General features: G+C 34.5%; 2 protein-coding genes across 5 annotated transcripts in view; both read right to left on the bottom strand.

Annotated features, from left to right (window-relative positions):
- The window catches only part of LOC6041244 (mitogen-activated protein kinase kinase kinase 13), a 77,044-nt gene that overhangs the window by 46,996 nt on the left and 17,488 nt on the right, over window positions 1-12,560 (bottom strand). The window lies entirely within an intron of this gene.
- LOC6041243 lies at window positions 5,757-8,615 on the bottom strand. 2 transcript variants are annotated; one of them, XM_038258688.1, is made up of 4 exons: window positions 7,636-8,615; window positions 7,502-7,571; window positions 6,701-7,393; window positions 5,757-6,641 (listed from the first exon to the last, which is right to left on the bottom strand). In XM_038258688.1, the coding sequence occupies exons 2-4, from the start codon at window positions 7,531-7,533 to the stop codon at window positions 5,942-5,944; spliced, it is 1,425 nt and encodes a 474-aa protein (XP_038114616.1). In that variant the 5' UTR covers window positions 7,534-7,571; window positions 7,636-8,615; the 3' UTR covers window positions 5,757-5,941. The 2 variants fall into 2 exon arrangements, with proteins under 2 accessions (XP_038114616.1, XP_038114615.1); XM_038258687.1 differs by having other exon boundaries at window positions 7,469-7,556; window positions 7,636-8,614.

Below are 12,560 nucleotides of genomic sequence, written 5' to 3' on the forward strand. Positions count from 1 at the left end.
AAATCTGCATCCTGGGAAGGGATTTTCTGATCAATTGTTTTTGGCAAAGGTGTAAGTTATGAAGTAACGGAACAAACTCAAATTTTAAATTCACTCTAACTCACTTTAAGTTGAATTCCTAAAATACGTATTATTTCAAGAGTGCATAATTGGCAAAGGGAGCGCGTGATCAAAAAAATATTTGGAGTGAAAAATGATTTTTTTTGTGATTTTCAAAGCCCTTCCTATATCATCGTTGATCGGAAGGCACGGTGTCGGGTGGATTGTGTTTTAATTTTTCGAATAAGTTTTTATTATTTTGCGATGAAAAAGCCATTTCTATTTCATGATCGAAAGACGCACTGACAATTTGGATCGTTGAGTTAATAGTGGAGCAAAATAACTGTGTGTGAGTGATTTTGTGTGTTAACCAGAAAGACCTTCCCATAGCATCGTTGCTCGGAATGCTCGCCGACGGGTCTGTTATGAAAATCCTCCCCATAGCGTCGTAGCTCGGGAGGCATCGAAAAGCCAATACCTTATCCTACTAACCCAAAAAAAAAGTATATAGCGAAAAGCTGTATGCTTGATGAGTCTGCAACTTTAACTATCGGACTAACATTCCTCCCTTTCGTTGAACTGCAGGCTTCTTGGGAGGGCACCGGTATTGACTAATAAAGTAGGGATCTTCAGAGGTTAAACAGTGAACGGATCTCACGGGCTCCCACTGATCATTTTTGATTCATTGTTTAACTTCAGCTGATCTGTCAATAACGGAGTAGCAGCTCATTGGCAGTCAACCATGCTCATGCTCATGCTAAATTCCTAAAATACGTATTATTTCAATTTCGAAGGTTTTCAAATTGTTTAAGGAAATAATGAAACATCTTTTGCATTATAGTTCAGGATGGTTAAAAATTAGGTACTCTAATAAAAATTATAGTTTTGAATTTTGAACAAACAGAATTTGCAATTAAAAATGTCTTTACATTTAACAAAATGCAACGATTTGAAGTTAAAGGTTCAAGCCTAAAAAAAAGTTCAATTATTTTCAATTTAAAAATAATTCATGAAGAAAAAGTATCTGCCCAAAACATATGTTCAAAAAGCTCAGCAAATTTCCAAAAAGTTTCTCTTTTAGACTTGGTTGACTTGACTGATTATAATATTTATGAAAAAGGTGTTTTTCTCAGGGTCTCCGAATTAAGCCCCTATTTTTCATTTAACGATTTCATTTCATTTGATTTTCATTGCTTAAAATATATTTTTGTGACCTCTTTTCAATATTTTGGTATCTTTGTCATTATTGAAAGTTCAACGTGAAAAGTAAACGTGTTTACATACGGTTTTTTTTTCTAGGATTGAATTTGGTGTTGGTTCTGATTTGTTAAGCCAATTATTAAAAGAAAGTTGAACAAGTTTTAAAAAAGTAATAAAATTTATGATCACTCTTATTGTGATTCATCAAAGAATAAAAATAAATTATTTTTCAGAAAAGCTCCAATCCACGTGACCTTCTATTTTTTGTAGGCTTTGTCTAATTTATGAGTCCCCACAGAAAAATTTCGGTAATTTTTAGTCGCAGAACATAAATATTCAATATTTTTGTTATTAAATTGGGTAGCTTAAAACGGTCATAATTTTTAAAATTATTATGTGAATGTGAATCATAAAAGTTCATTGAGATACGTTTCTTTTTTATTATTTTGGGTAAAAAGCATTAATTTTAAAATTTAATTAGATTGCAAATAAAACAAATCTTCAGATTAATTTAAAACAAAATCATGCCATGAAAATACAATTTAATACACCCTACCGTCGAACAAAGTACATTATTATTTTGTTGTTTCCATCCTCTCATCCGCAAGTCGTAAGCTTATCTCAATCTGCGGCGCCGCTCTCTACAGACAGACTGGAACAACAACATAATGTGCGTGTGGTGGTTTCACGGGCTTAAGCCCGTAGCCTCGGCACCTTAACTCACACATGGTTTAGTAAACCTCATCCGAAGCGGGCCTTTTGCCGAGGTGTGAGCAAAAAGAGAAAATCGGAAAAAATATGAAACAACCACACTGGAAACGGAAATTTTCAAGCGAATATGAATATGAAGCACAAGAGAGGAAAACAAGAAAAACAAAAGTTGAAACGCATACAATCGCAAACATGACAACAGAAGCGAAAATCACCTTTAATTTTTATGGTTATTGAATTTTTTTTTTCGAGCGAAATGAGCAACTTCAGCACAACACAACTCGAACGGTTGATTATACTTTTTTTCGGTAGTGGTGGTTGCTGAGTTGAGGTTATTATTATTATTTTACTATACTTTTTGGGCCTTCCTTTTTTCTCAACGCGTTGTTATGCACACATGAACAAATTGAAATATTTTTTTTGTTTGCCTCATCGGGCAACCGCAACAACAGGGGCAAAACCGAACGCAGAAGCCTAGTTTAAAAATGAGATATTTATTGTTATTTATTATTGGTGCGAAGGTAAGCAAATTTGAAGGTGCCAAACGTCCCATGGTCATTGCGTTGCCAACGTGTATCAATTTCGTAATTTTTTTTTCAAGAATGTACTACAACAGTTACATGTTAAGAAACAGATTTGAAAAATAAACTAAAAAACTGGTTCCTGAAACTTTTACGTACTTCACGGTGCACTTAATCAAAAAACTAACCAACTTTCGATTGCACATTCGATTTACATAAAAATTGAGATCAAAAAGTTTTAAGTACAAGATTTCAATTTTTTACAGAAATCACAATTTAAAAAAAATCATAGCTCATCGGCAAAATTTTGGTCCACCCTTCTGAATGGCTTAAAAGATGCGGGGTTTTGTCCCCTAAAACATACAAAAAAAAATCAAAAGCCAAAAAATACGGATTTTGCGAAATAGTTTTTTTGTGAAAAAATAAAATAATAAAAAAAATCACCGAATTTATTTTCCCCCGTACCTATTTTTTTTTCTAAATAGTGCTCATCAATAGCTACAACTTTGCCAAAGACACCAATCAATCAAAAAATTCCTTAAAAAGTTACAGATTTTCGAATATTTACGTACCATTTTTGTATAAACAGTTGTCAAAACTGTATGGAGATTTGTATGGGTGGCTAAAATGGCTTCTTTGGTGGTAAGGAAGGCCCCCACAAAGTTTTAAGCCAAATAAAAAAAAAATACAAAAAATAAAAATGGTCGAAATCGGCCGATTTCGAAGAGATGTGCTGTGCGATTCAGAGATGTGTCCCAACGAGGTGTACCGAGTTAGTTAAATACGACAAGAGCTAAAATAATCGAGGTTTTTCATGAGTTCCATTAATTTTTCTTGTTGCAATTGAGTCGTTCTCTACGTTTTTGAAAATCGACTTTCCCTGTATTTTTTTATTCGAATGAAACTTTGTCCAAGCATTCTTTATGTCAAAAGAAGTGCTTTTGCATCATGAGTTTTTTCCATACAAGGCTTCATACAATTAGGGATTTCCTGATCGATTTGGTGTCTTTAGCAAAGTTGTAGGTTAAGACTTGAAAGAAAAAGAAAGCATTTTTATTACTGAAAATGTAATTCCCAAAGTCCTTTTTTAAAAATGTTTTATGTTTTGGGGAACTTCTTTTGGTGCAAAATCTGGTGCTAGTGTTTTGACTTTTATATAAAAAAAGCTAAACAAATTTCAAACATCATTTTAAGATGCAAAACCAAATTTTCTATCGAGAATGACATATATTTTTTAGTTTTTGATAATGATTATTGTTTTCAAGTTAGGCCGTTGCAAATATTTTTTGAAGTTTATGTCCCTCGACTCTGACCAAAGTTGAGGGGGGAGGGGGGGGGGGGAGGGTTGGGGGGTGGCAACAAAAAAAAGTATAAAAATTGAAATTACGAGCCATGATTTCAACATTTCAATGAAAAAAGTGTTTTAAAATGCATTATCCAGCTTTTTAAGCGAAAATGGCGTTCGAATGGTGAACGCCCGAAATGTCAAAATCACGCAGTGGTACCAACATTACGAAAAAAGTGTGCCATGGCATGACAGAAGCATTTTTTCTAATGTTGGTGCTAATGCGCGATTTTGACATTTCGGACGTTCAACATTCGAACGCCATCTTCGCTTAAAAAGCTGGATACACCTGTCCAGTTGTTTTGCCATCATTAGTTTCCAAAATATCTAAGTATTGACGAAAATTATATTTTTTTTGCGAAAAATATTTTTTTCTGCGATGCCTGTACATTGGAATTTCATAAAAATGCAAAACATTTTTAAACAAGCCCAAAAATGCTAAATATGATTATCAATGCAGAAAAATGCATTTAAGATTTTTTTCAGTTGATTAGACTTCTCTTTTCATGGAAATTTTTAAGTTTTGTGGAAAAATGTTTTTTTTTTCTCCCCTGATTGGCCTGACCAATTTTGAAGAGAAGGAGGGGGGGCGACATAAACTTTGAAAAATATACAATATAAAAAAAAATCAAAAGGGAAAAGCCCCCCATGCAAAAATATTTTAAAAACCATTAATTTATAAGATTTTTTTTTTGACTCTGTTCATCAAACTTTGCGATATCTCGGATACTATCTATCGATTTTCAATGTTAATTTTTTTTTTACATTTACAGCACTTTTCAATAAAAATAGTTTTAAAGCGCTAAAATACTTTTTGCAATTTCGTCGTGAAACTACTCACTTTCCTGTCATTCTCGAACGACGAAATGGCCTACTTTTCTAAACCAAAAATACCAGGCTAGAAAATTAATACTTTTCAATACCAGTATCCATTAGTATCGAAAAGTAGCATTTTCAATATATTTTTTTTATTTGAACGGTGAATTTATTCAACACATGGAAGTTTGAAATAAAATTCCCTTCAAAAAGCATTTTTTCAGAATGACAACAAATGTTGTAAGCAACTCTTTGCAAAACTCTATTTTTTCAGCACTTGCCGTAATTATCCAACTCGTTAAACCTCGCTGGATAAATATACGACTCGTTCTGAAATAATCTTGTTTTTGCAACATGTTGCATAAACTTCTATATAATGATCATTTTAAAATGTTTGGCTTGATTGTAAAATTTCGTAATAATTTGTAAATAATAAGTAAATTTTTTAAATTTTATTTTTTAAGCATTGAAAATAGAACCAATCGCTTCCAAGACATCGCGAGTTGAAAAATAAAGACTTGCTAGGTTACAGTGAGAAAAATAAATTTTTCACAAAATTTAAACTTCAAGAAACTGTACCTCTGCAACCAGCAGCATTGGCCATGCTTTGAAGGCACTCTGCTGAAAAAGTTGCGCAATAATACTTGAAAATAGTCACATTAGTGGCAAAATGACTCAAAAAATTGGGATAAACGACTCTAAAAAAACACATTTCATTTTTGACATCAAAATCGAATCAAGCGACACCAAAATAGTTGAATTCAAGTAGTCGAATGTCTGTTACATTGCCAAAGGAATATTCTCAAAATTGGACCATCTTGGATATCATATTACAAGCATTTTTGGGGTCATACTCGAGCTCCTAAACCCAATGATAACGAGAGAATTGTGATTCAACCATTCGAAAATTTGATTTTCTGAAGTAACTTTTTTACGCGTGCACCGTAAATGCGTTTTACTCAGTTATGTTACAGGCCGGGTGGGCATTCTAATTGCGTCTTTGTACAATTTTGGTGACTTATAATTTTACTTCTCATTGAGTTTCAATAGGAGATAAAACTGCATCATGAAAGGAAGAATCAAGTAGAAGGAAGTGAGCGGAAAAAAAACAAGACCACAACATCTTCGTTTCACCTCATGACCTTCTCCTTTCGCCGGGAAGGCCAAAAAAGGAACCTTTTTGGGTATTTTTTCACGTTTTTTATTTATTTTGCTAACACTAGAGTACTGGTATAGACACATATATAAACATATACACCGCCGCGGCAGGGTTATATCTGTATAAATATTTAGTTTTTTGCACTAAGTTCTAGTAAATATACGAATCATATATGGTTGTGGGCCCGAGCCAGTGTTTGTTTCGTGTTTTCGCAGGTGCGTTCAACACCACAAACGGTTTCACCGGCGGCGGCTGCTTGACGATGTTGTTACGGTGGTGGGTTTGCCTATTATCCTGTCCAGTAGCGGCGGCTTCCTTGACGTACTTTGTGTTTGCCTCGACCACGTTGGTTCCGTTGCGTTGCAGCAGGCTCCTCGAGTCGTGAAAGATGGGCTTTTGGTGGAGTTGAACTGGTTTGTTGTTGCTTTCTGGTTGGAATTTGGGGGCATTTGCGTCGACGGCGGGTTGCTTCTTTTCTACGTTTTCGTTGCCGTTTTCCAGCATGTACTTGAAACTTTGAGGCTTCTTCGGCTGTTGAATGGCACGTGGGGGATCATCCTCGGCGGCCGGTCCCGTTACCTTCGTGGACACGGTGTGACCGTCCTGGCGGAGGCCGATTTTGTTTTTGTCGTTGATGATCTTTTGGGCAAGGACGCTGCTCTTGTTGGCCGGTGGAGGTCGAGGTTTGATGAGGAGTTCCTTTTTGGCTTTCCGGTACTCTGGCAGTGCTCGAAATTTTGCCAACTCTTCGTCGCCAACAACCTGGAACTCGTCGGATTGTCCCAGCTGGATGTTGGACTCTGGTTTCGCAATTACTGGTCGACTTCGGGGATGGTCAATGTAGGAGCATCTGTAAATTTGAGGAAATGAAAAAAGATGCTGATTTGAAGGCTTTCAACGACGACATACCTGTAGACCGGTTCGTAGCTCATGACTCCGTCCAGATGCAGAATGGTGTCCTTTGGCTTCGCCTTTGCCGGCTTCCTGGCCAAGTTCGGATTCCCGTAGCTGCTGCAATATTCCGGAACCCGGTTGGTGAACTCCCCGTCCAGAAAAAGATTATCTTTACGCTTCAAATACGACGGCCGATCGAACCTGCTCGTTATCGGATTCTGGTAGCGATCTTTGTACTCCGGAGTCAGATCCAGCAGTCCGCTGATGCTCAAATTGTCGATTTTTTTAATCGGTGCACTCTTGGTGAAATTGTCGTAACTCTTGTAGCACTCTTTGTACTCGGATGGCATTCCGTAGAAATTCTTACTAAAGTTTATATTATTCAACTGTGGCGTCGATTGTGACTTTTCTATCGGAAACTCCACAAACTCTTCCCGGTATTCCGGCTTCAGCATCGTTTCACCAACCAGTCGGAGGTTGTTCTTCTCACACCGTTTCTTGTTGCTCTTCATCGCATCCGTGCAGTCTTCCAACCCGTTCCGTCTCTCCTTGGGGACGTTCAGCATCGATACCTTCCGGGTGCCACCCAAACTATCGGTCAACTTATACGGCAGATAGGACGATCGGTACTCCGAGTACTCCGACGACATCTTGGAGCCGTTAGAAGCCTTCAGCGTTTCCGGATGCTTCAGTATCGGTGGCCGAGATCTAGAACAAACAGTTGGAACGTGGAATTACCACCCACTCACACATTTTCATCAAATTGATTTCCCCTCATCATACTTTGCAATGGAACTCTTGGTGTAAGCGACAAACCTCGAACGTTGCTCCGACTGCTGCCGGTCCATCGTCGTCAGCTAGCGAACGGAATCTGCGGCGAGGAAGACTGTTTGAGGTGTTTTGCTGAAACACATGATTTTTTAAAAGGTGTTTTTTTCTGGATTTCTTACCCAAACCAAAAATGATCACACTTAGCTGGAGAGGAGAGTTTGTGCTGGCGATTTGATGACACGCGCGCGAGTGCAGTGTTGGATGATAGATGGTTTTGAGCGGTTTGAAAATGTATGCTGGAAATCCGACGATTTCCGGATTAGATTCGGGGCTCGGGTTTAGTTGACCTGATTTGAACTTTCAAGATGGCGCCATAATTGTTTTGAGTACATGAGACAATCTTCTTCCAAAAAATCACTTTATAATTGCAGAATTTGTGTGCAGTTTATGCTCTTTTATGACTCTGGATTTATTCAGCATGATGATAAGTCAATAGTAATTCACTTCGTAAAACGTCAATGAATTTAGTTTGCATAATTGAAAACAGTTTGATGCATCTATCCTTTGAATTTATTTAGAGTTTTTAAGCTTCACAATTTAATAGATGACTCGCTCCCAATTCGAGCATATTAAAAACAGCAAATATTACTTTAACTGACGTAAAAACCACTTTAAACTCTAAAAAAGACACCGGAAGCACGTAAAAACGCGTCGTAACAGACGTGAAAATTTCCAATTTGACCAAGAAAGAGAGAGAGTTTGTTATTTCTGCCAGTGCACACGTTACTATGGCTTACCGCCGTAATTTTTCAATATTCATGCGCCTAGAAGAGCACTGTTATTTTTGCGCTGTGTTATTATTGCCAGCCGCCCAGGATACCTATCAAGGTGCTGCACACGTGCATCGGCCCTACAGGAATAGAGGTGCAGCCCTGGCGGAAGGGCAAAGGGCAAGGCAGCTAGGGAGGGAGTTTTTTGAGCTCAATTTTACTGCGTAGTTACCGCAGCGGCGATCTTTTAGTTGTTTTGGTGATGGTGTGGTACTAAAAATGGGTGTGTCGAAATATTTCTATTGTAAAATACCAATGCTGCCCCCAGAAGCGCATATTTGTCTCATGTGATTCATATTTTATCTCTAAATTAAGCTGTCTTCAAAAATAATTACATTATGTTTGTTTAAAACTGATGGACCAGTTCATCTTTGTTCACATTAAATTTTATCAACATATGAGACAGTTTTGCGATTATTTTATCAAATTGTATGATTTAGCGGAAACTATTTCAGAAAACATAAAAGTTTTTAAACTGAGTTTAAGAAAAAAATATTCGGATTAGGCAAAATCTTCAGGCAAGCTTGGCAGTACCATGTAAGCGACATGAAATACGAATTATAGCTGAACAGTTTTAAGCAACCTTTGGATAAGTTCAGAAATATATGTAAACAAAAAGAAAAAGCTATAATTACATGTGAGACACAACATCAAGATTAAGTCATAATAACAAGATTAAGCCATAATTTGATTTGGCCTAAAATTTTAGGGGGGTTTCCCTATGACCAAAGAAGTCATGTTGCACATTATTGGTTGGTCCATACATGTCTTCTTTCAATGTTGAAAACAGACCATAAAAAAGGTATGTAAATATATAAAAATCTATATATATGAAAGATATTTCGGATCGTTTAAGTGTCTTTGGCAATTTTGTAGCTATTAGGACTATTGACAAAAATAATATTCTAAACATTTTTTCGCATTTTTCAAAAATTTTAATCACTTGGTTAAATTCCCAAAATCGTTTTTTCTTCATTTTTTGCTTTTTGAGTGTTTTTAGAACCGAATTTAGTCAGAGGTAATCAAAAACACTAAAAAAAAATGGTTTATTGGACCATTTTTTGAAAAAAAAACTCCAGATTTAAAAAATTTCGAGAATTTTGAAAAAAATGGGTATGTAATTGATACAATTCTGTATGTTGCGAAGGAATTTTCTGATCGATTTGGTGTCTTCGGCAACGTTGTAGGTTATGAATAAGAGTCCTATTCACAACCTACTGAAAGAAAAAGGTACATAAAAAATCCGATATTTTCAATTTAACTTTTCATCACTTAGGCCGTTGCAAATATTTTTCAAAGTTTATGTGACCCCCGCCCAAAAAAAAAATTGGTCCGAAATGTCAGGGAACAATTTTTTTTTCAAAGGACTTTTTTTCGCAACATATTAAATTTTTGTCAATACTTAAATATTTTGGAAACCTATGATTGCAAAACAACAGGACAGGTGTATTATGCATTATAAAATACATTTTTCATTAAAATGTTTATAGCACGGCTCGTTAAATAATTGTTTAAACTTTTTTAATTTTTTTGTCCCCCCCCCCTCGACTTTGGTCAGAGTCGAGTCCGTACCGTCCTTAACGGGACACATCAACCAGAGCTTTTGCTCCAAGACTTTTATTACAGATATTTTAGTATCTTCAAAACTTCTGGAACTAACGATATGTTTTTTTATTCATCCCATAAAGTACTGTCTTCAAAGTTATCTACAACAAAGTTTGACTTTTTTACAATCAGGTTGTTCCAGGATTGGGTCCGTAAGTTTGACAATTTTTGAAGAAGAAGACAACAACTTGGTTGCTGTGCACCCTTAAGATTGAATTCCCAAAATAAGCGACGTTTTAAAGCGACTAAAAACATATTTTAAGTCATAGTGCACATTCTGGTTCCGTAGATATAATTTTGAAGAAAAAATGTTTTTAGAAAATGTTGAAAAAAACGGACAAAAAAAAATTTTTCAAATCAAATTGATTTTGCAATCGAAACAGTAGTTTATACAAACAGTTGCAAAAAGAAGATTTTAATACGACGAATGCTGAAAAAATCAAGTTGCTTACAACATTTTTACAATTCCGAAAACAATTCTTGAATTAAATTTTATGTCAATCATTCCTGTATTTAGTAAATTCACCGTTCAGAACAAAACAATACTGAAAACTGTTACTTTTCGGTACAAGTGATGAAAAGTTCAACTTTTCAGCACCCATTTCAGGTATTAATTTTCCATTCTGTTAATTTTGGTAGGGAAAAGTAGGCCGTTTCGTTCGTCGAAAAGTTGGCAGTTTCACAGCGGAATTGCAAAATAGTAGTTTATGCAACAAGTTGCAAAAAGAGGATTTTTTCAGCACGAGTCGTACATTTATCCAACGAGGTTCACCGAATTGGATAAATACGAAGAGTGCTGAAAAAATCAAGTTTTGCAACGAGTTCCATACAACATTTTTTGCAATTCAAAAAAAAAACACACACTGAGTGAAATTTTATGTCAAATTTTCATGTATTTTGGCAATAAATCGTTTAAATCAAAAAAATGTTGAAAAGTGTTACTTTTCGAGACAAGTGCTGGAAAGTAGAACTTTTCAGCATTTATTTTTAAAAGTGTTGCTATTCGATTCTGTTATTTTTGGTACAGAAAAGTAGGCTATTTCGTCGTTCAAAAATGACAGGAAAAGTAAGTAGTTTCACGATGGAATTGCAAAAAGACTTTTTTTGTTGCTGATAAAATGTACCATTTTCAAGTTATAGCCTTTTTTGGGTATTTCCGATTTTTTTTTTCGTTTTAATGCATTTTAAAAATACTTCTTGAAAGAACAGCCAATTATTTCAAGTGACGATATCTCGTTAACTAATTGTTCGTTAATTATTGTTAAAATTTCTTTTAAATTTGTTGTTCGTTTTTTCGACATTACAAAAAACTATTTTTTCCAAAATTCATATTTCCGGAACCGCATTGTTCACAATCTGGCACAATGGTTCAAAAGATATCTTTTCGAGTCCAATAGAACATATTAATAAACTGGAAAAATATAAAATAGGTATTTTGGAATTTAAATTTTAATGATACAAAGTTAAATAAAAAGAGTATTTTTTCCGTGTACCTTTTTTACAAATTAAAAAATCGCGAAATAATCTGTAAATACTTATCTAGAGAACTAAACACATGATAGCAAATTTCTGTTGTAAATATTTGATTTGTTTTTAAATTGCTAAGGATATTTTTAGGGGGAAGGAAAGACAAAATCATGAAACGAAATTTTCACTGACCTTATTTTCAGACTCGAGATACACTCAGGTACTAAAAACCAATCTTAAAAATTTAAGACAAACTTATAGAAAACTAAAATCTTTGAAAAAGATTGTTTTCAAAAACCGTGAGTGATCATGTCCCAATTTATTTAAAATTGATAATTTTTCCTGAAAATCAAACTAAAAGTGGCTTTAACACAAAAACGATAATGTTTAAAAAAAATTTAGGTATTCAGAAATTTAAATGTTTGTAAAATGCAAATTCGAATTTAAAATTTATGAATGAGGATTTTTTATATCAATTTTTTTTAATGTTCACAAATCCAGAATAAATCCAATCGATTGATGTGTCATCTGCCAATGTGGAAAGATGTCAGAAAAAAAGTGTAATTTTATTTTTTTTTATTTTGCGTGATTCTGCTTGTTTTATAAAAACCAAAAAAAAATAACATAAAAAAGAAGAAAATTAGTTCCATTCTAAAATAACACTCTTTTGCTTCAATCAAGCTTATAACTGGATTCAAGCTTTAGACGAGAGGCTTTCTCTTTACCGATGCATCAGACCAAACGCAATGACATTCTTTGCATTTACTTATTATTAATGTATAGCAAGAAAGAAAAAAGACACAATTGAAAAATTAAAATGTAAGTAAAAGTAAGTATAAAATTGTATAAAATTTCAAATTAAATTAATTGTAATAAGATTGGAAAAAAATGTAAATTAAAATATTTTTTTAGGTATTTTTTTTTAATAATGGGGACAGGTCCATTTTCAAAAGTATCATGTTGTTTTTTTGTTACTGTGAATGAGAGTTCCTGTGATGGCAGAAAAGTTGTCACTCAGTGTAATGAGTGGGCAACAGAGGTTTGCGTTGTGGGTGTAGATAAAATGTGTCGACAAATCGAAAAACCATCGCTAACCTGCAACATTTATGCATTCTTAATTACTGTATGTTGTTTTCATATATCTGAACGGAGTTTTATGAAATATATGGTGATGATTTTGTAAATTTAAAAAAAATGTTCAC

The sequence above is a fragment of the Culex quinquefasciatus genome, chromosome 3 (assembly GCF_015732765.1).
Source record: "Culex quinquefasciatus strain JHB chromosome 3, VPISU_Cqui_1.0_pri_paternal, whole genome shotgun sequence".
Classification (NCBI taxonomy): domain Eukaryota; kingdom Metazoa; phylum Arthropoda; class Insecta; order Diptera; family Culicidae; genus Culex; species Culex quinquefasciatus.

Excerpts from the sequence above, each read along its gene's own strand:
- LOC6041243 (XM_038258687.1), bottom strand. The coding sequence starts at position 7,533 with ATGGACCGGCAGCAGTCGGAGCAACGTTCGAGGTTTGTCGCTTACACC. Across the intron at positions 7,394-7,468 it reads ACCAAGAGTTCCATTGCAAA|ATCTCGGCCACCGATACTGA; the intron begins GTATGATGAGGG and ends TGTTTGTTCTAG. Across the intron at positions 6,642-6,700 it reads AGCTACGAACCGGTCTACAG|ATGCTCCTACATTGACCATC; the intron begins GTATGTCGTCGT and ends TCAAATTTACAG.